The sequence below is a fragment of the Rhincodon typus genome, chromosome 7, assembly GCF_021869965.1.
Source record: "Rhincodon typus isolate 14 chromosome 7, sRhiTyp1.1, whole genome shotgun sequence".
In the NCBI taxonomy this organism is placed as follows: Eukaryota; Metazoa; Chordata; class Chondrichthyes; order Orectolobiformes; family Rhincodontidae; genus Rhincodon; species Rhincodon typus.
In genome coordinates this window covers 22,531,923-22,556,342 of record NC_063338.1, presented here as the reverse complement: position 1 = coordinate 22,556,342, position 24,420 = coordinate 22,531,923, and the positions used below count along the sequence as shown (strand labels likewise).

The window sequence follows — 24,420 nt, the reverse complement described above, 5'->3', positions numbered from 1 at the left end:
TTAGATAATATGTTCACAGTCCACCAATAGCATTTAACGTATTAATATTAACCTAAATTAACAACAATAATAACTTGCATCTGTAAACAATCTCTACTAAAATAAAATGTCATTACACATTTCCCAAGGTGGATATAACTGGAGGAACAGTAAAAGTGAGATAAGAATTAGGGCAGTGACTAAAGGCAATATCAAAGAGAAAGTTCTGAAGAAACATTTAGAGGTCGACGAAGAAAGGTACTAAGGTGGGAAGAATAGGGAAAGCATTTCAGATGATGGAGCTGTTACAGCTAATGGCTGTGATACTGAAAGTAATTTGGAGAATATAAAGGAGGGAATGGTTAGAAGAACAGAAAGAATTTCCCGCCAAAGGACGTTGTAGCGATAGAGATGGCGATGATGTAGGCAATAAACATGGACCTTAGAAAAATGAATTGACTATTCAGCTCTTTGCTCTGCTATTTCCAACCTACATCTCAACCGCATTTCCCACCTTTGATCCATTTCAGTCGATATCCTTGGCTAACAAAATTATTAATCACAGTTTTGAAATTTTCAGTGGACCTACAGCCTTGACTGCTTTTCTGATGAAAGAATTTGATATTTCCATTGTTCCTACTGTGAAGAAGTGCTCCTGAGATCACTGCTGATTGGCCTAACTTTAGCTTTAACTTTAATTTCCACAATCTCCCTTTTGCAGGAGTCCCCACCCAGAGAAAATCACTTCACCCTGTCTGCCTGATCATCTCCTATAATCATCAAAAAAAATCTCAGTTCAATCACCGCTTAATCTTCTGTATTCAAGGGAATGCAATCCAAATCCAGTCAAATGTTCTTCATAATAATCCCTTTAGCCCTGAGATCATTCTGCTGAATCTAACTGCATCTCATCCAAAGGCAAAAAATCCTGTATGAAGCATGAGTCCCGGAATTGAACGCAATACTCCAGACATGGTCTAACCAAAGTATTATGTGGTTGTGGCATGACTTTTCATCCCTTTGTCTGACAGCCTCATTGAGATAAAAGCTAACATTCCATTAAACATTTACATTATTACTTAGTAATTCGTATCTACAAATGCTTAAGCCTTTCTGCTGTTCCAAATTTCTGTTTAGAAAATACTTTAATCTGCATTTGTTAGGTCAAAATGAATGCTTTCATATTGAATCTTAACTGCCACAGTTTGACACACTCAACTAATCTATCAATGCCACTTTTCAATTTTCACTTCCCCTTCTGTGCAAACAAATTTGATGCCATCAGCACTTTTCAATACATGACTCCATGCTTGCACCAATTTAATTTATAAATTATAGTGAAAAGTTGAAGCAGCACTACAGATCTCTGGGACACATCACTAGTGCCGTCCTGCTTATGTAAGTTATATGTTATATCTACACTCTCTTTCTCCTACTTCTGATCAAAATTCATTCCCTTATCAATAGTTCAATTCAATTTCATTTGGTTCCATTTGTCCAGCCTCTTGTGTCACATAGCGCCCAATTTAAAAAAAAACATTTTGAACATTAGTGAAGAGGAACAAATTTCAAGAAGCGATGTTTTGAGTGTTGGACCATGTTGCACATTGTTAGGTAGATGTCAGTGTTGCAGTTGTGTTGGAACAACTTGGCTAGGTCTGCAGTTAGTTCTGGAGCACAAGTCTTCAGTATTATTGCTGAACTGTTATTGAGGCCCACATTTAGTGCCTACAGGTCTTTCTTCATATCATGTGGAGAGAATCAAATTGGCTGAAGGCTGACAGCTGAGATTCTAGGGCTGCAGGACGAGAACAAGGTGGATCATCCACTCAGTACTTCTTGCACCAAATGTTTCAGCCTTGTCTTTGGCACTGGTTCCCACATCATTCAAGATGAGGATCTTTGGAGAGCCTCCTTTTCCTGTTTATTGTTTCATTTTTGATCACCATAGATTGCTGCTGGATTTGACAGAAAACTGTCAAGTTTAGACCACATCCATTGGTCGTGGGGTTGTTTAGCCCTGTCCGTTGCATGCTTGCTCCTGCTGTTTGGTGTGCTGTGTTGTAGCTGAATCTCATTTTTTTTATGTACATCTGGTTTTTCTCCTGACATTCCTCCCCTACATTTTCCATTCTGCTAATATTTGTCCCCTGGCTTTACAGCAATGATAAACTGGAGATATGCCAGGCCATAGATTTTTCTTTGAGTGCAGATCTGCTGCTGATGGTGTCACACTGCACCTCACAGATGTATAGTTTTGAATCGCTAGATCTGATCAAAATCTATCCAATTTGACAAGATGGCAGTATCAACCAACATGATGGAGGGTATCCTCACTAAAACGGTAAGCGTCTCCACAAGGACTGTGCAGTAGATGCAGCTGCAACAGGTTGTTAGGTAAGGATAATATCATGTTTTTCCCTCTAGTTTGTTTCTTCTCCACTTGGTACCTACTCAGTCTAGCAGTTACTTCAAAGAACAAAGAACAGTACAGCACAGGAACAGCACACCAAGCCTGTATAATACATGACACCATTTAAACCAAAACCTTTTGTGTCTATGCTGTCTATATCCCTCTATTGCCTGCCTATTCATGTATCTGTTGAGATGCCTCTTAAACATTGCTACTGTGTCTGTTTTTACCACCTCCTCTGGCAGCACTTACCACCTTCTGTATCAAAAAAAACTTGCCTCTCATATCTCCTTTACATGTTCCCCCTTCTACCTGAAACCTATGTCACCCAGTTATTGACATTTCAATCCTGACTATCTATTCTACCCATGCCTGTCATAATTTTATAAACTTCTATCAGATCACCCCTCAGACTCCAACGATCAAGTGAAAACAAACCAAGTTTGCCCAATCTCTCCTCATAGCTAATACCTTCCAAATCAGATCACATTCTAGTAAACATTTTCTGTACCCTGTACAAAGCCTACACATCCTTCTGGTAGTGTGGTGACCAGAACTGCATGCAATGCTCCAAATGTGGCCTAACTAAAGTTCTGTACAGCAGCAACATGACTTGCCAATTTTTATACTCAGTGTCCTGACTAATGAAGGCCAACAGGCCATATGCCTTCTTGAGCACATCATCCACTTGTGGTGTTGCCACTTTCAGGGAACTATGGACCTGTACACCTAGATCGCTTTGTATGTTAATGCATCTAAGGGTTCTGCCATTTACAATGTACTTTCCTTCTGCCATGGACCTTCCAAACCTGGCATTTGTCTGGATAAAGTTCCATCTGCTATTTCTCCACACAAGTCTCCAGCCGATTCATATCCTACTGTATCGTCTGGCAATCCTCTTCACTATCCACAGCTCCCCCAAATTTTATGTCATCTGCAAACTTACTAATAAGACCACCTGCATTCTTCTTCAAATAATTCTGACTGGTCCCAGACCTCCAGTCAGAAAAAAACACCCTTCCAGCACCATCCACCATGTCCTTCTCCCTTGTGAATACTGATTCAAATTATTTCCTTTAAAACTCAGCCAACCCAGTCAATGGTCATGTTACCAAACCACTCTTGGTGATGGATATTGAGGTCCCCAACCAGAATATATTCTGTGCCCTCACCACTCGTCATGGCCTCTTTAGTTGTTGTTTACCATGGAGAATAACTGATTCTTCAGCTGAAAGGAGGTGCAGTCAAGAAGGAGGTAATCATCAAGAGGTTTCCTTTGACCTGATGCCATGAGAATATCATAAAGTCCAGAATCCATCAGTTCCTCCTGACAAGGTAACACTGTGCTGTCACCTCTAATGGTTCTGCGTCTTGGCATTGTCTGTTTTATGATTCCATAATTATGTCTACATCAGATTTCTTGAGCAATCTATGAGACAGCTCTCCCAATTTTGGCACAAGCTCCCAAATGCTAGTAAGGAAGGCTTTAGCAAATTAACAGGGCTGGGTTTGCCACTGTCTTTTCCATTGCGTAGGTTGGTACCAGCTAGTCTATTCAGCTTCAATCCTATTCTTTGACTTCGTAGCTTGATACAGTTGAGTGGTTTGCTGGCCCATTTCAGTTAAGAGAAAACATATTGCTCTCTGGGGTCACCTCGAAATCAGACTAGGTAAGGATAGCAGATTTCTTTCCCTAAATTACATTTGTGAACCAGATAGGTTTTATAACAATCAAATAATCTCCACAAATACAGCTTTTATTTGCAGATATATGAACTGAATTCAAGATTTACCATCTATCATGTTGGGATTTGAACCCAATTTGCCAGAGAATCAACCAGGACTGCTGATCTAGTGATCTGATAACTTTATCACTTTGTCGCCATCTCCACCTTAATAAAAAACATCCTCTCTTTCAAACATGGAAAGCGTGTGTTACAGGATGAGAGAAGGTTTATACACATAGTCACAGAGTTGTATGCCGATGGGAGTAGACATTTTGCTGCTACTTACAATATTCAGGGAGTTGATATAATCTACAATGAATCACAATCTTTTCATTTTCTTACAGTTGTAGCACAAGAAGTGAAGAGGAGAGACATTGTCTTCCTTATTGATGGATCAGTTTATGTTGGAAACATTAATTTTATCCATATCCGTGAATTCATCACAAGATTGATAGAGACTTTGGACATTGGAAGTGACAGAGTGCAAGTAGCTGTAGTGCAGTACAGCGATGATATGAAAACAGAATCCTATCTAAACAGCTACTCATCGAAAGCTGATCTCTTGTCTCATGTGAGAGGGCTTAAAGTGAAAGGTGGTCGAATAGTTAACACTGGGGCAGCACTGGATTACGTCCTTAAAAACCACTTCACAAAATCTGCGGGAAGTAGGAAAGAGCAAGGTGTTCCTCAGATCTTGATGCTATTCACTGGTGGAAGATCCAGAGATGATATCAAACTGTCGGCAGATACCCTGAAGCGAGCAGCTATACATATCTTTACTGTTGGAGCCAGGAGGGCAGACCCAACACAGTTAAAAGAAATTTCAAGTGACCCCAACTTGGCTTTCAATCTAAAGGAATTTCGCTCTCTATCAGATATACAGAATCAGTTGCTGACACAATTATCTACAGTGCCTGACTTGCCACAAACTACTGAAAAGCCTATGGTTACCATTAATGAAGGTATCTTAATTAATTTCCTCTATGCACTTATTGTTGCCTTGTTAGTAATATTAGTGCACTTTAAACATATTCATATGACATTACCTGACAGGAAAAGATTAGGGATGGGCAAGAAATGCTGGCCAGCCAGCGACACCCACATCCCTCAAATGAATAATAAAAAAAGGTAATGATTTAAAACACAAATGTTATTGTGCAGATATAGTCTGTAATTGAATTCTGGAACCAATTTTGCAGGAACCCTTTGCTTGCTCTGTTATTGGTATATTTTACAGCCGTTCCTCCTCTTGTTATCACACCTTTTGCAAAATGACTCAGCCTTCGACATTAGCTTAATCCGACTTTTGAATTGTTGAAATTAATGCTCAGTTGCTGCATTGCTGTCGTTAGCATTGCCAGGGACCTGGGTTTGATTCCACCCTTGGAAGACTGTCTGTGTGCAGTTTGCACATTCCCCCCGTGTCTGCGTGGATTTCCCCCGGGTGCCCCGGTTTCCTCCCACAGTCCAAAGATGTGCAGGTTAGGTGGATTGGCCATGCTAAATTGTCCCATAGTGCTCAGGGATGTGTAGATTAGATGGGTTATAGGAGGGTGGGTCTGGGTGGGATGCTCTGAGGTTCGGTGTGGACTTGTTGGGCAGAAGGGCCTGTTTCCACACTGTACGGAGTCTATGATTCTACGATTCTATGATATGATACCTCCATGGAACCTTCAGTCTATAAAGAACAGCCCTGTGTTGCTGAACAATCAAAATCCTTAAATCTTCAGCACTTTGGGCGTTCATTCGTGTCATCAGAATAACTGAGTAAGGATATTAAACCTTTCTTGCACTTCTGTCATTTAAGTTGCAGTTCATTTGTTCAACAATATTTATTGTTGGTATTTTAAACAGCTGGGCCTGGCACTTAACACACAGTTCAGGATTGAAAGTAATTCTGTGAGGGATCATGAGTGTTCTTGTGGTGCAGTGGTAGTGTCTCTATGTGCATGCCTCATGGGCTCAGTTTACATTTACCTAGACACTCAGAAGGTAATAAATATACGAATGTGCCATATCAGGGAGAGACTGGAGGCAACTGGTGTCAAGAAAAAGGAGATTACCAGATTGGAGTTTTGCATATGAGAATTGCTTGCATTACTTAAACATTTGCATTTGCCAGAAGAACCCATAAACAATCCCAGTTTGTATTTATATACTGCCTTCAAAATTCATGTGTAAGACTATTCAAAGAATTGTCATAAAGCAAGAATCGACACAAACCCATATTAGGAAATATTACATTAAATAGATATGGTTTCTCATGTTTTAAAATAGGTAAGGGGGATATACAGAATACAGGATAGAATTCCTAAACTTTGAGCCTTAGTTGCAGAAGGCATAGCTTTCAATGCTGGAACAATTAAGATTGAGGGTGATTAAGAGACTTGAATTAGAAAAGGACAGATCATAGAATCTGTATAGTGTGGGAACAGGCCCCTTGGCCCAACAAATCAACAATGACCCTCAGAGCATCCCACCCAGATCCATCCCCCAATAACACACCTAATCTACACATCCCTGAACACTATGGGCAATTTAGCATGGCCAATCCACCTAACCTGCACATCTTTGGACTGCGGGAGGAAACTGGAGCACCCACAGGAAACATGGAGAGACTGTGCAAACTCCACACAGACAATTGCCCAAGGATGGAATTGAACCTGGGTTCCTGGTGCTGTGAGGTAGCAGTGCTAACCACTGAACCACTGTACCACCCCATAAAACCAGACACCATAAAACTATAGAGATAACGAAGATGAAGCCATGGGGGGATTTGTAAAGAAGGGTTTGATTTTGAAAATCCATGTATAGTTATAACCAGAAGCTAACGTATGTCAGCAGGATAATTGGTGAATAGACTGGTCAGCAGAGATTTAGATGATTCCAAGTTTATGGATGCTGGGTACATTGGAATAGTGAAGTCTCAAAGTAGCAGAAACATTAATTAAACCTTCAGTAGATGAGGTGGTGCAAGGTTGGAATTGGGTTATATTATGGAAGTAGAGATCGATGTCTTAGCAATGGCATGGATATTGGATGGGAAACTCATCTTGGGTCACTAATCTTATAAGCACATTGCCTCAGCCTCAGAAAGTTGCAGAGATTCATTAGATAGGGAATAGCATTTGTGATGGCAACTAAAGACAATGCCTTTGATCTCCAGAACATTAGCAAATTTCTGTTCGTTTAGAACTGAATGTCAGATGAACAGTCTGATGTGAGATGGAAGAATTGAGAGAGGTTGATGGGAGTTAGGACTGGGTGTCAGGATACATATAGAAAAGTGCTGAATATCTTCATATCCCATACATCTCAATATCATAAATTGTACACTGGTAGCCTGCACATCCCGGCTGCATGAGGGAATGAACACACTTGATGTTGATACATCTCAATGTCACTGCCAAAATTATTTGAGTTTGCTGTTAATGAGATTAGAGATTCTGTCAGTCCTGTCTTCTTGAAGATTTGGGCAACATCTTAAAGTGGAAAAGTATGCAAAATCCACAGTAAAAAACATTGGGAGGGAGAAAAGTTATTCAAAACATGAGTAACTTTTTTGATGTTTTGAAAACTTGTTTGCAGATTAAGGCTTCCTTATACGATTGCTGCATACTTTCAATTTTATTTAATATTTTGAAAAATCAGAGTTTCTTGTCTATGGTTGTATGGAGTCCAATGATTCTTATTTACAGTTTTAAATTATCTATGATGGATTAAAATCTGTATTTCTTTGCAGTTATGCCAAAATTAGTGAGCAAACGAGACATTGTGTTCCTTATCGATGGATCAGACTATGTCGGAAATGCAGATTTTCCTTTTGTCCGTGACTTTCTCTCAAGTTTCATTGAAAATCTTGATGTTGGAAGTGACAGAGTGCGAATCAGTCTGGTACAGTTCAGTGATTATGCAGAAACTGAATTCTATCTGAACACTTATTCTTCTGAAGATGAAATTCTGCGTCATGTGGAAGGAATCGGATTGAGAGGTGGAGCACCACTAAACATTGGAGCAGCACTGGACTATGTTTATAGACGTCATTTCACCAAATCTTCAGGAAGTAGAAAAGAGGAAGGTGTTCCTCAGTCACTGGTCCTCATCACTGCTGGAAGATCCAGAGATTATATCAAACAATCTGTGGATGCACTGAAGCGAGCTGATGTAACAGTGTTTGCTGTTGGAACCAGGAATGCAGACTCAGCACAACTCAGAGAGATTGCAAGTGAGCCTAGCTTGCTTCTCAGTGTTAATGAATTCCGCTCTCTGCCTCATGTACAGGAGCAGCTGATGATTTCGATGACAAATCCGCCTGAACCACGAGAATCCACAGACCGCCCACGTGTTCCCGTAAACCCAGGTATTTTAATTCATTTTCATCAACAGAAATGTTAATACAAATCCATAGTTTTTATCTGAAATTACGCACTGTATTAGAAAACATTTCAGATTTCAGACTCAGAGGAAGATACTTATCATGATATTATTGTTTCAAATAGGAAATTTCTTCTGATCATATGTTCTTAAAATATTGAGCAGACTCACCTCAGCCTGCAATGGGTATAGTAAAGGCAGCAGCCAAAGTCTCTTTGGTGATGTTGCCAATCAATAAAGCTCATGGACTCTGATTATCTGATAGATCTCGGCTGGTGGGACTTCTGTCTTTGGATCCTAGATTGTGTAGAAGGCCCACTGCTGTCCAGCCAAAATGGGATGTAATTTCATGGGCCTTCCCCAAAGGAGGTGATGTAGCAAGTCCCTCATCATTTCCATTAAATCCAGCCTGTAAGTGCAACAAGGCCTTTGCTGCAAGTAAAAATAAACAAAGCAACTTAGTGCCCAGCATCTCTCTTCTTTACAAAATCTTCAAACAGAAAAGCAAGATGTGTTAAACTATTCAATTCTGCCCCGATCTATTTGGAAGTATTTGTTTGAAAATATATAAACTTCCAGCATAAGGACCACAAAAGTGAAGTGAGTTTATATTTTAAAACGATGTTGCACTAATATTCTAAATTTAATTCTCAATAGAGCAATGGTGATTAATATTAATAAATCTAATTTTGTTCAGAGATTGCAGAACATCAGAAAGACTGGAGTGCATTGTGTCCTTTGGTTTTCACAAAGTTTTAAACTTAGTGACTCATTCATGAAAGTGGCTGAGAGAGTAAACCCTATGGACATATATGTTCACGCATTGTATGTTATCCAGGATGAGCACTGAAATTGCCCTGTAATTGGTCTTTACTGATATTACACTTAGTTGATCTGTCCTCATGTGTTAGGCTGCCATGGCTTTAGGATTCAGAGTTTGATTCTGCATTGCAGAGAGACTGCTCCCTTAGACTGTACTGTCTCCATTCTGAGTGTTCTACATTTAGTTCTGCGTTTTACCTACAGTGACTATTGTCTGACTCTCAGATGTTCCAAAAAACTGTTTATTTACTCTCTATTACATATAATACTGATTTCTGTGATACAGCTCTTTCTAGTATAGCTTATTCTATTCTCTCTTCTTAGAGTCTCCATAGCATGTGCCTGCTGAAGTCAGTGTTACTTCATTTGAAATATCATCATGCCATTGACATATACATTCGCATTATTTTCTGAAGTTGTGAACCGTTACCTTCAACTGAGTCTGTGACAGAGAGATGATGGACTTTGTGTACAAGGGTATGGAGTTCATTATGAAAACTGAAACCAACAGGTTTAATATTCCCAGTATCTAACCTGAAATGTATGACACCACATCCAGAGTTAGAGGTGTTGGTTTGATGACGTAAAGACAAAAGGTTTGAGAGAGGACATGGCAAAGTGATGATTGTTGCCGGTCTGCATTTGGGGACTGATGCTATCGCTTTGGATCATGTTGCTGTAGAATAGAACATTAATAAGTAACAGAAAGGAAGCAAAGTCATTGCTGAAGGTGCCCTGAGCACAACGAGAACCAAGCAAAGGTAGTCCCACTCAGGAGGACGATAGAAAAGATACATCAAAAGAGGACAAGGTCAACAACTGGAGCAAAGTAAAGAAAAGCTAGCAAGGATTTTGTAACACAATCATGGGCTATGTCATAAACTTTGCTTTTGCTCCACTGTCAACATTTTGTAACTCCCACTCTAATAGAACTCTGGGAGTACCTTTACCATGCAAACAGCAACAGTTCAAACCAAGTGATCATTATGACCTTCTCAAGGACAATCAGGGATAGGTGATAAATGCTGACTTACCCAGCAATGCTCACTTCTGTGAAGGAATGTTAAAAAAAATGACTAAAATTGTTTCAGTATTGTGACAATAGCAAAAACTCTATTGGAGGGAATCAAACATGGAGTTACACTATAATGGGCAGAGTCTTAGAGGACACCATCAACTTTTGGAAAGTTTGGATGGGATGTAGTTTACAAGGACAGATCAGTTTAGGATGTTTCTCTCGGGAGTTGGTTTTGATGGCAGATTTGGAAGATTAAGAAACATTGTCTGAAGGGGGATTTGTGAACAAAATCTGAAGACACAGAGACAGTAAGAAGACTCTGGTGGTCAGCAGTTTCCTGTTAATCAGGATAACCCAGTAGGAGACTTAGAGCATTTTTGAGCGGGAACTGAGAGGGAAGGTTGGCTTCGTGGGTATTGGGGAAATAGATGTCGCTGAGTCAGTTAAATTTAATGATAAAGAAATTAAAAGGAGCTCCTCCACTGTAGGTGTCACAGGACAATAGATTTAAGGAATAATTTGTCATGGAGAAGGGAAGCCAGCTTCTTTTACATTCAGTTGCCACTCTGGAGCAGTGGGCAGTTTAGGCAGATATGTACAACCTATGGTTAGATAAGTCACTGATTTATTGAAGTTAGTGCCTTTTGAATGCAAGGGAACAAATAGAGCACCATACTCAGGATAACCTCTAATGTGGGAAATAGTAAGGATTTTCCAGGGAAAGAACAAGAAAGGTTGAGGATTGAGCAGATTGGTAGTTAATAATCCTTTTAAAGAATGCGAGGAAGTTGGGAGTTTGAAAGTGCAGTAAGTAATTGGAGGAGTAAGCATCTTATTGCAGGCTGCAATTCCTATTCATTCTTGCTAGATCTGATAGGTAATGTAGCTCTGGGCTGGAATACAACTGCAAACTTTCTTCATGCTTTATGCTAATTTAAACAAAACTCTACAAGTGTCACTCTGGATACTTGTGAGTTTCTAACCTCAGATATTGCTGACCTGCATTTAGGCTCAGAAACAAAATATTGTGGATGCTGAAAATCAGAAATAAAAACAGAAAGTACAGAGACTTTCAGCAGATCTGGCAGCATCTGTGGAGAGAGAAATAGAGTTAACATTGACAGTGCAATAAGGCTGTTCTTTGGAACTTGCAGGTATATTCTCTAACATGCTGGATATATACATGTTAACATATCCTGAGTTCACTTTCAGGAAGTCTGTCGATGAGAATCTCATCGCTGACATTCAACATGTCTGCAAGCCTTGAAAATACAGGTTGAATTATTTGCTGAAATGCCTCAGCTGCTGAATTGACTCCAAAGTTGAGCTTTTTTGTTGCTTATTCACTTTGTGGGATGTGGGCATTGCAGGCTGGCCAGCATTTATTGCCTGTCCCTAGTTGCCCTTGAGAAGCTGGTGGTGAGCTGCCTTCTTGAACCACTGTTGTCCACCTGCTGTGGGTTGACCCACAATGCCATTAGGGACGGAATTCCAGGATTTTGACCTAGTGACAGTGAAGGAATGGCAATATATTTCCAAGTCAGGATGGTAAGCAGCTTGGACAGGACCTTGAAGGTGGTGGTGTTTCCATGTATCTGATACCCTTGTCCTTCTAGATGGAAGTGGTTGTGGGTTTGGAAGGTGCTGCCTGGGGATCTTTGGTGAATTTCTGAAGTGCATCTTGTAGATAGTACACACTGATGCTACTGAGCATCGCTGGTGGAGGGAGTGAATGTTTGTGGATGTAGTGCCAATCAAACAGGCTGCTTTGTCCTGGATGGTGTCAAGTTTCTTGAGTGTTGTGGGGGCTGCACTTTGTAGATGGTGGACAGGCTTTGAGGAGTCAGGAGATGAGTTGCTCGCCGCAGTATTCCTAGCTTCTGATCTGCTCTTGTAGCCACTGTGTTTACGTGGTGAGTCCAGTTGAGTTTCTGGTCAATGATAACTCCCAGGATGCTGATAGTGGGGGATTCAGTGATGGTAACACCATTGAATGTCAAGGGGTGGTGGTTAGATTGTCTCTTACTGATAATGGTTATAGCCTGGCATTTGTGTGGCGCAAATGTCACTTGCCACTTGTCAGCCCAAGGCTGGATATTGTCCAGATCTTGTTGCATTTGAACACGGATTGCTTCAGTATCTGAGGAGTCACGAATGTTGCTGAACACTGTGCAATCATCAGCAAACATCCCCACTTCTGACCTTGTGTTGGAGGGAAGGTCATTAATGAAGCAGCTGAAGATGGTTGGGCCGAGGACACTCTCCTGAGGAATTCCTGCAGAGATGTCCTGGAGCTGAGACGATTGACTTCCAACAAACACAACCATCTTCCTATGTGTCAGCTATGACTCCAACCACTAGAGAGTTTGCCTCCAATACCCATTGTTTCCAGTTTTGCAAGGGCTCCCTGATGCCACACGCAGTCAACTGCAACCTTGATGTCAAGGGCTGTCACTCTCCCCTCACCTCTGGAATTCAGCTCTTTTGTCCATGTTTGAACCAAGGCTGTAATGAGGTCAGGAGCTGAGTGGCCCTGGTGGAACCCAAACTGAACGTCACTGAGCAGGTTTTTGCTGAGCAGGTGCTGCTTGATAGCGCTGTTGATGACACCTTCCATCACTTTACTGATGAACGAGAGTAGACTAATGGAGTGGTAATTGGCCGGGTTGGATTTGTCCTGCTTTTTGTTTACAGGACATACTTGGGCAATTTTCCACATTGCCGGGTAGATACCAGTGTTGTAACTGTACGGCAACAGCTTAGCTAGGGGAGCGACAAGTTCTAGAGCACAAATGTTCAGCTCTATTGCCGGAATGTTGTCAGGGTCCGTAGCCTTTGCAGTACCCAGTGTCTCCAACTGTTTCTTGACATCATGTGGAGTGAATCGAATTGGCTGAAATGGTATCTGTAATGCTGGGGACCACTGGAGGAGGCTGAGATGGATCATCCACTTGGCACTTAGACCTGTGAGCCTGACATCGGTGGTGGGTACGTTGTTGGAGATGATTCTGAAAGATGGGATTTGCGTGCATTTGGAGAGGCAAGGACTGATTAGGGATAGTCAGCATGGTTTTGTGTGAGGGAAATCATGTCTCACAAACTTTATTGAGTTTTTTTGAGGAAGTAACCAATAAAGAGATGGATGAGGAAAGAGCGGTAGATATTGTTTACGTGGATAAAAACCGAAAGAACTGCGGATGCTGTAAATCAGGAATAAAGACAAAGTTGCTGGAAAAGCTCAGCATGTCTGGCAGCATCTGTGAAGAAAAAAACAGAGTTAATGTTTCAGGTCCGGTTCTGAGGAAGGGTCACTGAACCCAAAATGTTAACTCTGTTTCTTTCTTCACACATGCTGCCAGACCTGCTGAGCTTTTCCAGCAACTTTGTTTTTGACCATTATTTACATGGACTTTAATAAAGCCTTTGACGAGGTTTTGCATGGTAGACTAATTAGTAAAATTAGATCACATGGGATTCAGGGTGAGCTTGCCAATTGGATACAAAGTTGGCTGGAAGGTAGGAGAAAAAAGGTGCTGGTGGAGGGTTGCTTTTTGGACTGGAAGCCTGTGATCAGAGGGGTTCCACGGGGATCAGTACTGGGTCCACTTTTGTTTACCATTTATATAAATGATTAGGATGAGAATATAGAAGGCATGGTTAGTAAGTCTGCAGATGACACCAAAATTGCTGGCATTGTAGACAGTGAAGAAGGTTCTCTAAGATTACAAAGGAATCTAAATCAAATAAGTCAACAGGCTGAAAAATGGCAGATGGAGTTCAATCTGGATAAATGCGAGGTATTGCATTTTGGTAAAACAAACAAGAACAGGACTTACACAATTAATGGTAGGACCCTGAGTAGTGCTGTAGAACAGAGAGAACTAGGGTTTCAGGTATCAATTCTTTGAAGTTTGCATCACGTATGGATAGGCTGGTTAAGAAGGCATGTAGCATGCTTCCCTTCATTGCTCAGACCTTTGAGTACAGGAGTTGGGATGTCATGTTGAGGTTGTACAGGACTTTGGTGAGGTTTCTTCTGGAGTACTATGTGCAGTTCTTGTTGACCTGTTATAGGAAGGATATTATTAAATTGGAGAGGGTTCAGAAAAGATTTACCAGGATGTTGCTGGGAATGGAATGTTTGAATTATAAAAAAAGCTTGGATAGGCTGGGATTTTTTCACTGGAGCATAGGAGGTTGAGGGCTGAGGTTTAGAAAGTTTATAAAATTGTGAGGGGCATAAATAAGCTGAATAACAAGGGTCTTTTCCCTAGGGAGGGGGGGTCTCAAAACCAGGGGGCACATTTTTAAGGTGAGAGGAGAATATTTTAAAAGCAACATGAGGGGCAACTTTTTACACAGAGATTTGTGTGTGGAATTAATTACCAGAGGAAATGGTAGATGCAGGTACAATTACAACATTTAAAAGACATTTGGACAGGTACATAAACAGGAAAGGTTCAGAGGGACTGGGCCAAATACAGGAAAGTAGAACTAATTTAGTTTGAGAATACGGACTATACGGACCGAAGGGTCTGTTTCCATGCTATATGACTCTATGAATCTATGTCTCGTCCTTAACTTTCTTAATAATGTCAAGGTCAAGTAGGTGCTGAAGTTAAAGTCTATTTTTTGATGTGAAAAAGCAATCATCACAAATAATGTATATCAAGGAGTACATTGGTGTTCATGTACAACTTGCATGCACCATCTTTCAGTTCGCCAATACCAGTGAAAAGTCCATACGTAATTTGAGAATGTTACTGGTTTGTGTAGGAATCGTGTACCTAATGGCAATCATGTGCAGATCTGTTGCTGTTTCTAACTGATTAGTATGTCACATTCTCCAGGTATGACAGAATACAGCATGTATTTGGTGTCTTCAAATGATAATGGCTTTTCAAAAGTCCCTGGAACTTTCAGTGCTTTGTCTCGGATTATTTCTATCATCCTTGATTGGTGGAGAATTGAGGAATCCTGAAGTTTGTTGAATGTTTTATCTCCCAAGACATTGACAGTTGTTCCTGCATCTGTGACAGTGTCTTCATTCAAGCATTCAGTGGTCACTGTTACACTGGCGGGGTTACTAGATCTGAAAAAAGTGCACTCAGGATCATCCATCTCTAATAAAAGCAAAATACTGCAGTTGCTGGAAATCTGACTCAAAAAAAAGGAAGCCCTGGAGTAACTCAACAAGTCTGGCAGCATCTGTGCAGACAGCAACGGGGTTAAAGTTGAGTCCTGTATGACGCTTCTTTGGAACTATTTTTAACTGATGTAAAGCATCAAAAGGATCTTGAATGTAAATGGGAAGAGACTGAACATGGGGGAGAAAAGATCGAACTAAGGCAGGAAGACAAAGGTTCCGCAGGCAGAAATGGGATAAAATGCTTGGTTTGTCAGGGCAGTCCTGTTTGGGGATTTTGGGAAAGAGTTAGAAAGGGCTGTGTGGCTCTGGGAGGACTATAAGAGGCGAAGTTGTGGAGCAGAGATATTCAGAGGAGATGAAGTCAGTGACAGTCCTGCAAGTAGCAGCTTCATGTTTAGTGGTGGGGTCATCATCCGAGGAGATAGCAGAAACTCCGAAGAAGAGTTGCAGTAGATTTGAAACGTTTATGCTATTTCTCTTTCCATAGATGCTGCCAGACCTGCTGAGTTTGTCCAGCACTTGCTGGCTTTATTTCATTCATCTTTACATTGGCAACATTCACCTTGACATTTAGCTGTTATGTGCACATGTTACATCCTTCTATTGGGACTGATCTTGGTAGCTGGTTTTTTGATGAACAACAAACACAAGGAAGTAGTTTGGTTTTCCACAGACATTGCACTGTGGGTAAAAATTGCCAAAGCAGAAACATTGTTTGGATGAGTTACAGCACTCTTTGTGAGACTGGTGTTGTTACTCTGCAGGTTGATTCCTGGCATGTCAGCAATGTGTAGTGTTTACAGGAGTTGAACATGAAGTGTTGTGAATTACAGTTGGCAGTCTAAAGTTCAGTAGATCTAGGCTGTGAAAGTGATAGGGATCTTGCTAGCTCCAGCAACTCTGACTGCTTTTAGCCTACTTTGAGTGCTTTCAGCTTTATTGACTAGAGAGACAACCTACAATTATTTATGTTTCATTTCCCATTTGACAGGTTTAACATTGCCAAAATCACATTTGGTTACTAATTGCCTCAATTGCATGTGATGTTTAACAATTGTCTTTTTTAAAAAATTTGTACTCGTGGAACGTGGGCATCGCTGGCTAGGCCAGCATTTGTTACCCATCCCTAGTTACCCTTGAGAAGGTGAAGGGAGATGATTCCTTGAACCGCTGCAGTCCAGATGCTGTAGGTAGACCCACAATGTCTTCTGGGAGGGAATTCCAGGATTTTGACCGACCAACAGTGAAGTAATGGCAATATATTTCCAATTCAGGATGATGAGTGGCTTGGTGGGGAATTTCTGCAGTGCATTTTGTACTTCTGCTACTGAGCATTGGTAATGGAGGGAGTGGATGCTTGTTGATGTGGTGCCAATCAAGCATGTTACTTTGTTTTGGATGGTGTCAAGCTTCTTGAGTGTTGTTGGATCTGCATTAATTCAGTCAAGTGGAGAGTATTCCATCATACTCCTGACTTGTGCCTTGTAGGTCATGAGCAGGTTTTGGGAATCAGGAGGTGTGTTATTTGTTACAAACATTCTAGCCTCTGACGTGTTCTTATAGCCACTGTACTTATATAGAAAGTCCAGTTGAATTTCTGATAAATGGTAACTCCCCAGGATGTTGATAGTGGGGGATTCAGTGATGGCAATGCCATTAACTGACAAGGGACGGTAGTTAGATTGTCTTTTGTTGGAGATAGCCATTGCTTGGCATTTGTGTGGCATGAATGTTATTTGTCATTATCAGCCCAAGCCTGGATATTGTCCAGATCTTGTTGCATGTGAACATGGACTGCTTCAGTGTCTGAGGAGGCGTGAATGGTGCTGAACATTGTGCAATCATCGGCAATCACCCCCACTTCTGACCTTACCATGGAGGGAAAGTCATTGATGAAGCAGCTGCAGATGGAACATGTACAGAGATGTCCTGGAGCTGTGATAACTAATGTTCAACACCCATAACCATCTTCCTATGTGGCATGAGTTTGTTTCCTGATTCCCATTGATTCCAGCAAACCCTCCATTTGCTAGGGCTCCTTAATGATACGCTCGGTCAAATATGGTCTTTTGCTTCTTGCTTAGTGTGTCAGAAGACAATTGTTTCATAGATTGTATTTTTCTTGGTCATGAAAGAGGTTGTTTCTGCATTTTTTGATGAGTTATAGACATTTTATTTTAGATCTTAGTGTCTCAAAGATATCTTCCAATTCTTCAATGCAGCAGTACCCTTTCCGGTCATACAGCACAGAAACAAGCCCTTTGGCCCAACTCGTCCATGCTGACCAGGTTTCCAAAACTGAACTAGGCCCAGTTGCTTGTGTTTGGCCCATATCCCTCTAAACCTTTCCTATCAATGTATCTGTTCAAATATCTTTTAAATGTTACAATGTACTGCTCCTTTCACTTCCTCTGGCAGCTCGTTCCATATATGCACCACTCTTTTTATTTTGTCATTTGTATTGCAAAACTGTTCATCATGCCCTCAAAACCATTCTTGCCAGCATGGGAACATCCGATGGTGCATCAAAAGGTGGTAGATTGGGCATAGACAATGCCATATTCATTAGAAGAGCATTGATGAAACAAATCTGCTTGTTAAATCTGCAGCCCCAAGGGCATCTCAGAATTGCAGCTCAAAATGCTGTCTTGTCTGCTGAAACTAAGAAAAACTCTCTAAAACTATTTATACCTGGGAGGATTGCTTCACATATTACATCAGACGCCTTGTCAATGTGAAGGTCTGGGGATGGCAAAGCCAAAATTAAAACTGCGCACACAAACAATGCATCAGGCACCCTAACATGGTTCTAATACTCACAAACTTTGTTACGTGTGTTATTTTAAAAGGATCGTTGACTGTCTCAGTGTGACAGAACTGAAATAAAACACGCACTTGCACCTTCAGGGCCATTATTGTGAACGTTCTTACTAATTTAGCCCAATGATAATAGAGATTACTAACTTTAATAACATCAGTGCCCAATATGATACACTCAGTGTTCAAAAAAGTTTTCACATTTAAGTAAATAAAATCAAACATTGATTTTCGGCCCAATCACAATTCACGGAACATCTGCCACAGTAAAACAATAACAAATATTTTGTACGGTGGATAATTGATATATTGCTGATGATGACGATGTTCATGATGTTACAACTTTGACATCAATAGTTCCATGCATCAGAAACGAGAGAAATGAAACATTAAGTGGAAGCCCCATCTGCACCTCAAGTGGAAGTATGATGCCATGGCAATAGCTCAAGGAACAGCAAAGGAGTTTCCCTAGTGTTCCAGCTAGTATTTAGCATTCAATCAATATCTGTAAACAAACAGATTTAGTATTCAGCTGTGAATGAATGGTGCTTGTTGTTCATTTTACAAACCCTTGCCAACAAACATTCTGTGAGCACTTAAGCTGTGCAATTTGTGATGATCAGACAGTCAAAGCAGCACAGGGGATCTAAGGCCTGTGTGAACAGGCCAAGTAGTTAAGTATTTCATTAAATAATTAGATCCTTATTGAGCATGCAATGCAAACCGAGAAATGTAAATAACAATGTCCAATTCAATGTCAGATTGTGAACAGGAAATAAGGTAAAGATAGGGAAATGAGATAGGGACATAAAAGGACAAAGGAAGTGTAAAATAAACAAAAATAATGAGCCAGGACTTTCTGAGGAATGTCAATCTAACACAGATTGCCATTTCAGTATATTTTTACATAGGAAAAGAGCTATGCGTTTCTCAGAAGAGATTCTATTCATGTCTCTCACAGAAATGCAGAGCTGTACTCCCATTCTGACAGTTCTTTCATAGTGTTGAAAATTCAGGGAGAAGGCAAATCATGTCCCATTCTCACAACAGTCAGCTGCTGTGTTCTGAAAAGTACAAGTCCTGACAGCTACTATCACAACTGCTGCCAAAGGGTAAATACACAAGGTAAGTGAGATGCTAGGGTGCTGAGAGTTTAGGGAGCTAAATGTGTAAGGTGGAGAAGGTGCAGCTAAGTAAGAGTGTTATTGGGCTGTGGCCAGTGAGGAAAGGCTGGTGTCAGTTCAGGTCCAGTGATGGGGTGGGAGGGGTGCAGTTCGGGCAGGAGGGGTGCAGTGTTTGTTTGGCTCTGGCAGGAAGTGGGGTTGTAGGAGGTAAGAATTGGGTCCCATGGGGATAATGGTGACAAGTCATGATCCTGGGAGGTATAGTTGAGTGTATGTGAGATAAGTTTGAGAGCAGTTTGGTAGTTACTCAGAAGTTAGACAGTGAATATAATACAATATATTTAATAGTACAATTTAAATGGACACTTTCAGAGGGTTCCAAACCTAATGAAACTGCCCAGTGGATATCTCAATTTCCCAGACAATTCCTTCAAAGTGTGCTCCGATGGGGATTCTGCACAGTTCCCACATGCAACTTTCGTCTATGCCAACAATAATTAAAACCTGAAAGAATACAAAATGCATTTTTAAAAGTAAATGTTCAAGGTCAGAGATGTTATTTGACAGTAATTTAAACTTTTCACATCATTACAAACTAACTTACCCTTGATTGATGAAGCCTCTACTTTTCTGCTGTTGCCCATTTACTGGAGATTGGTGAATATACTTCCTGCTGTGTAGTGGTAGAACACTGAGACTATCTGTGAGGTACCAGTGAAATGAATCCTCTAAAGGGGCCGGGCCATGCCGACAACAATACTGATTTGTGTGTTCAACTGCACACTGAAAGTTGTTGTCTAATTCAGCCCTTAGTAACAATAAGTGTTAATAGTCCTACCATTACATCTATCACAAAGCCTCAGCCAGAATTTGATTATTGTTTGCAGAATGATGATGTGCATAAATTTGGCCCTTTTGACATTATGACAGTGACCACACTTTTTAAAAAAATACATAATTAGGTGCACTTCAATTTGGTTGCCCGAGGGACTTAAAAAGGCACTTCATAAGTCAAATGAACTGAAATCTTGGATAGTAGGAACTGCAGATGCTGGAGAATCCGAGACAACAAGGTGCAGGGCTGGATGAACACAGCAGGCTGAGCCAAGCCTCTCTGCTCCTATGATGCTGCTTGGCCTGCTGTGTTCATCCAGCCCTGCACCTCGTTGTCTTGAACTGAAATCTTCACTGGAAAAGATAATCTAAGGTAGCTTCTGAAATTGAAAGATTCACAAGGATGTTGCCAGGGTTGGAAGGTTTGAGCTATAGGGAGAGACTGAATAGGCTAGGGCTATTTTCCCTGGAGCATTGGAGGCTGAGGGGTGTCCTTATAGAAATTATAAAATCATGAGGAGCATGGGTAGAGTGAATAGTCAAGGTCTTTTTCCCAGGATAGGGGAGCCCTAAACTAGAGGGCATAGGTTTAAGGTAAGAGGAGAAAGATATAAAAGGGAACTAAGGGACAAATTTTTTCAATGCAGTGCGTGTATGGAATGAGCTACCAGAGGAAGTGGTGGAAGCAGGTACAATTAAAAGACATCTGGATGGGTACATGAATAGGAAGGGTTTAGAAAGATATGGACCAAATGCTGGCAAATGGGATTAGATTAATGTAGAATATCTGGTCGACATGGACGAGTTGGACCGAAGGGTCTGTTTCCGTGCTGTATATCTCTTTGACTCTATGCAAGTTACCAAAAGATAATTGCATGGCATCACAGTACAAATCAAGAACTGATCGACTATTTCACATTTTGGCTGAAAATTTGAAACTTAAAGTTAGCTCTACCACGATGATCTATCATTTCAAAAAATAGGGAAACTTTTACAAAGGAACATAAATAAATACCAGGGTTCACTGTTCATGAAGCTTATCACTTTAATTCGAGCCTATCCAAATAAGGGTGAATCTCCTGAAAGTTAATGGGTAATGGAATTTGCATACAAGAGTGATTGAAGATATTGACTCAAATCTTCTGATCAGTTTTGTGATGCCTGTATCTTAAGTTGACCAGACAAAAAGCCTACCCACTTAACTTCCCCTGACTTTTCTGGCCACATTTCCAATGGAGGACCTAACTGAATTGCCTCAGTGCAGAAAGTCTTGAACCACAGCAGTGTCTCACAGCACAACACCTCACTGTTGTCCACACCTCCTATCCATGGCATGCAGTGATATTCTGATAACTGTGCAGTTAAATATCCCAAAGCTTCTCAGATTGCTGGTGAATGAATGTATAAGTAAAAGGATGAATGTGTAAATGGGTTGGGTGGGCAAGTTAAATGGCTAGATTAAGTGAGGTAAGGGGATTATAGAAGTTGAGCTAATTGGAAAAAGTAGCATCTGGGTAGGGTAGTTAGGTCAGGTCTTCCCCAGCTCCTCATGCACACGTTAGGTTGCATGTTCAATTTCTGGCAATCTGGAGATTAGAAAATCTGGGCATTATAATATTAATATTTGACCTCAAATAATCCTCAGCCTAAAGGATAGAAAATAGCCAAAAATCATGTCATTCCATCTCAAATGAAAACAAAAGAATATCATTCCAGCTTTAAGCTTTAATGAACTTACTGGTGACAGGTTTCCTTTACCAGATACTACCAATTTAGTCAAAACATATTTCAACAAATTTTAGCTCAGCTGATCTATGACACTCTATCTTTCTCTTCTGCAGGAAACATAAGCAAACGAGACATTGTGTTCCTTATCGATGGATCAGACTATGTCGGAAATGCAGATTTTCCTTTTGTCCGTGACTTTCTCTCAAGTATCATTGAAAACTTTGACATTGGAAGTGACAGAGTGCAAATCGGTCTGGTACAGTTCAGTAATTATGCAGAAACTGAATTCTATCTGAACACTTATTCTTCTGAAGATGAAATCCTGCATCATGTGGAAGGAATCAGATTGAGAGGTGGAACACCACTAAACATTGGAGCAGCACTGGACTATGTTTATAGAAATCACTTCACCAGATCTTCAGGAAGTAGAAAAGAGGAAGGTGTTCCTCAGTTACTGGTGCTCATCACAGCTGGAAGATCCAGGGATTATATCAGACAATCTGTGGATGCACTGAAGCGAGCTGAAGTAACAATGTTTGCTGTTGGAACCAGGAATGCAGACTCAGCACAACTCAGAGAGATTGCAAGTGAGCCTAGTTTGCTTCTCAGTGTTAATGAATTCCACTCTCTGCCTCATGTACATGAGCAGCTGATGATTTCAATGACAAATCCACCTGAACCACGAGAATCCACAGACCGCCCACGTGTTCCCGTAAACCCAGGTATTTTAATTCATTTACTGCTTTAACTGCAATGTTAATTCAACTATGAAGGATTTTCAAGATTGTGTAATGTACCAAAAATCTTTAATGCTGCTTGCCAGCTTCATAGTGGGCTCAGTAAAAGTAACTAACAAATGTGTCACTGGCTAAGGGTCTAGCAAGTTAAACAACATAATTCAATTGGAGATAATAGGAACTGCCGATGCTGGAGTCTGAGATAACAAGGTGTGGAGCTGGAGGAACACAGCAGGCCAGGCAGTATCAGAGGAGCAGGAAAGCTGACGTTTTGCGTTCAGACCCTTCTTCAGAAGAAGGGTCCCGACCCAAAACGTCAGCTTTCCTGCTCCTTTGATGCTGCCTGGCATAATTTAATTGGGGTTGTTGCTGATACACTAGATGGAATAAGTTGAGAGGTTTTAAGCGTATCAGAGTTGAATTTATCATGGAGTGACGAAAAAAATTGAAATTGTAAGAATGTAGACACTTCTTTACAATGTTTTCCATACTAAGAAACACTAAGTGCTAGACTTTAATGGACTCCTATTGGGTGAGCAGCAGCAAGTAAACGTTGCGCGGACTCCCAACATAATAACTGTTGTAGTCACCACTATTTTGAATTTCTACTTTGAAATGATTTTGCAAAGCCATTTAAATAATTTCATTTTGATTAAGGTTGCCATGTTTCATTTGTTGAGGGATTGTGGAACATCAGAATTCCCAGAACCCAACTTACAATGGTTTCATTTGATTGTCTCAAGACTTTAACTTTGTGACTGATGTGCCTTCTCCCAATGAAGGAGACTGAATATTAGCATATGGACATCCACCACCAGTAATGGAATATCATTGGGTCGTCAACAGAAGTGTTACTGTTTAAGAACAGATGCAAACTCATCAGATCAGCCTTCACTGTGATGACTGATAGACATTGGAATGCAGGTTCATAGTTCCTTGAAAGTGGAGTTGCAGGTAGATGGGTAGCGATGAAGGTGTTTGGAACGCTTGCCTTTATCGGTCAGTTCATTGACTATAGGAGTTGGGAGGTCATGTTGCAGCCACTTTTGGAATACTATATTCAATTCTGGTCGGCCTGCTATAGGAAGGATGTTGTGAATCTTGTAAGGGTTGAAGAATTTGAGCTATAGGAACTGGCTGAATAAGCTGTGGCTATTTTCACTGGAGCGTTGGAGGCTGAGGGGTGAGCTTCTAGAGGTTTATAAAATCATGAGGGGCATGAATAGGGTGCATATCCAAGGTCTTTTCCCCAGATTGGGGGAGTCCAAAACTAGAAGGCATAGGTTTAAGGTAAGAGGGGGAGAGATTTAAAAGGCACCAAAGTGGCAATTTTTCCACACAGAGAGTGGTGCATGTATGGAATGCGCTACCAGAGGAAGCAGTGGAGGCTGGTACAATTACAACATTTAAAAAGCATCTGGATGGGTATATGAAAAAGAAGGGTTAAGAGGGTTATGGACCAAATGATGGCAAATGGGACTGGATTAATTCAGGATATTTGGTCGGCATGGACGAGTTGGACCAAAGGTTCTGATTCCATGTTATACGGCTCTATGATTCTATGTATAGACCTGAAACTTCTCAATATCTCTGGTTGATAAGAGAGTATTGTTCTGTATTGTGGTTTACAAATACTCATCCAGAGGAAGACAGGAAAAAATCTCTTCCAATCAAAGATAACAAGGTGTAGAGCTGGAT

The 24,420-nt window shown here is 40.8% G+C and overlaps 2 protein-coding genes across 2 annotated transcripts in view; both read left to right on the top strand.

The window, feature by feature from the left end:
- Positions 1-22,733, top strand: part of LOC109937491 (collagen alpha-3(VI) chain-like) — an 88,137-nt gene extending 65,404 nt beyond the window's left edge. Inside the window, exons 10-12 of the mRNA XM_048598713.1 lie at positions 4,464-5,081; positions 7,862-8,479; positions 22,099-22,733. Of these exons, the coding sequence (XP_048454670.1) occupies positions 4,464-5,081; positions 7,862-8,479; positions 22,099-22,733 (1,871 nt within the window). The remainder of the gene's footprint in view (positions 1-4,463; positions 5,082-7,861; positions 8,480-22,098) is intronic.
- The window catches only part of LOC109937504 (collagen alpha-3(VI) chain-like), a 747,545-nt gene that overhangs the window by 437,274 nt on the left and 285,851 nt on the right, over positions 1-24,420 (top strand). The gene's annotated exons all lie outside the window — the stretch shown is intronic.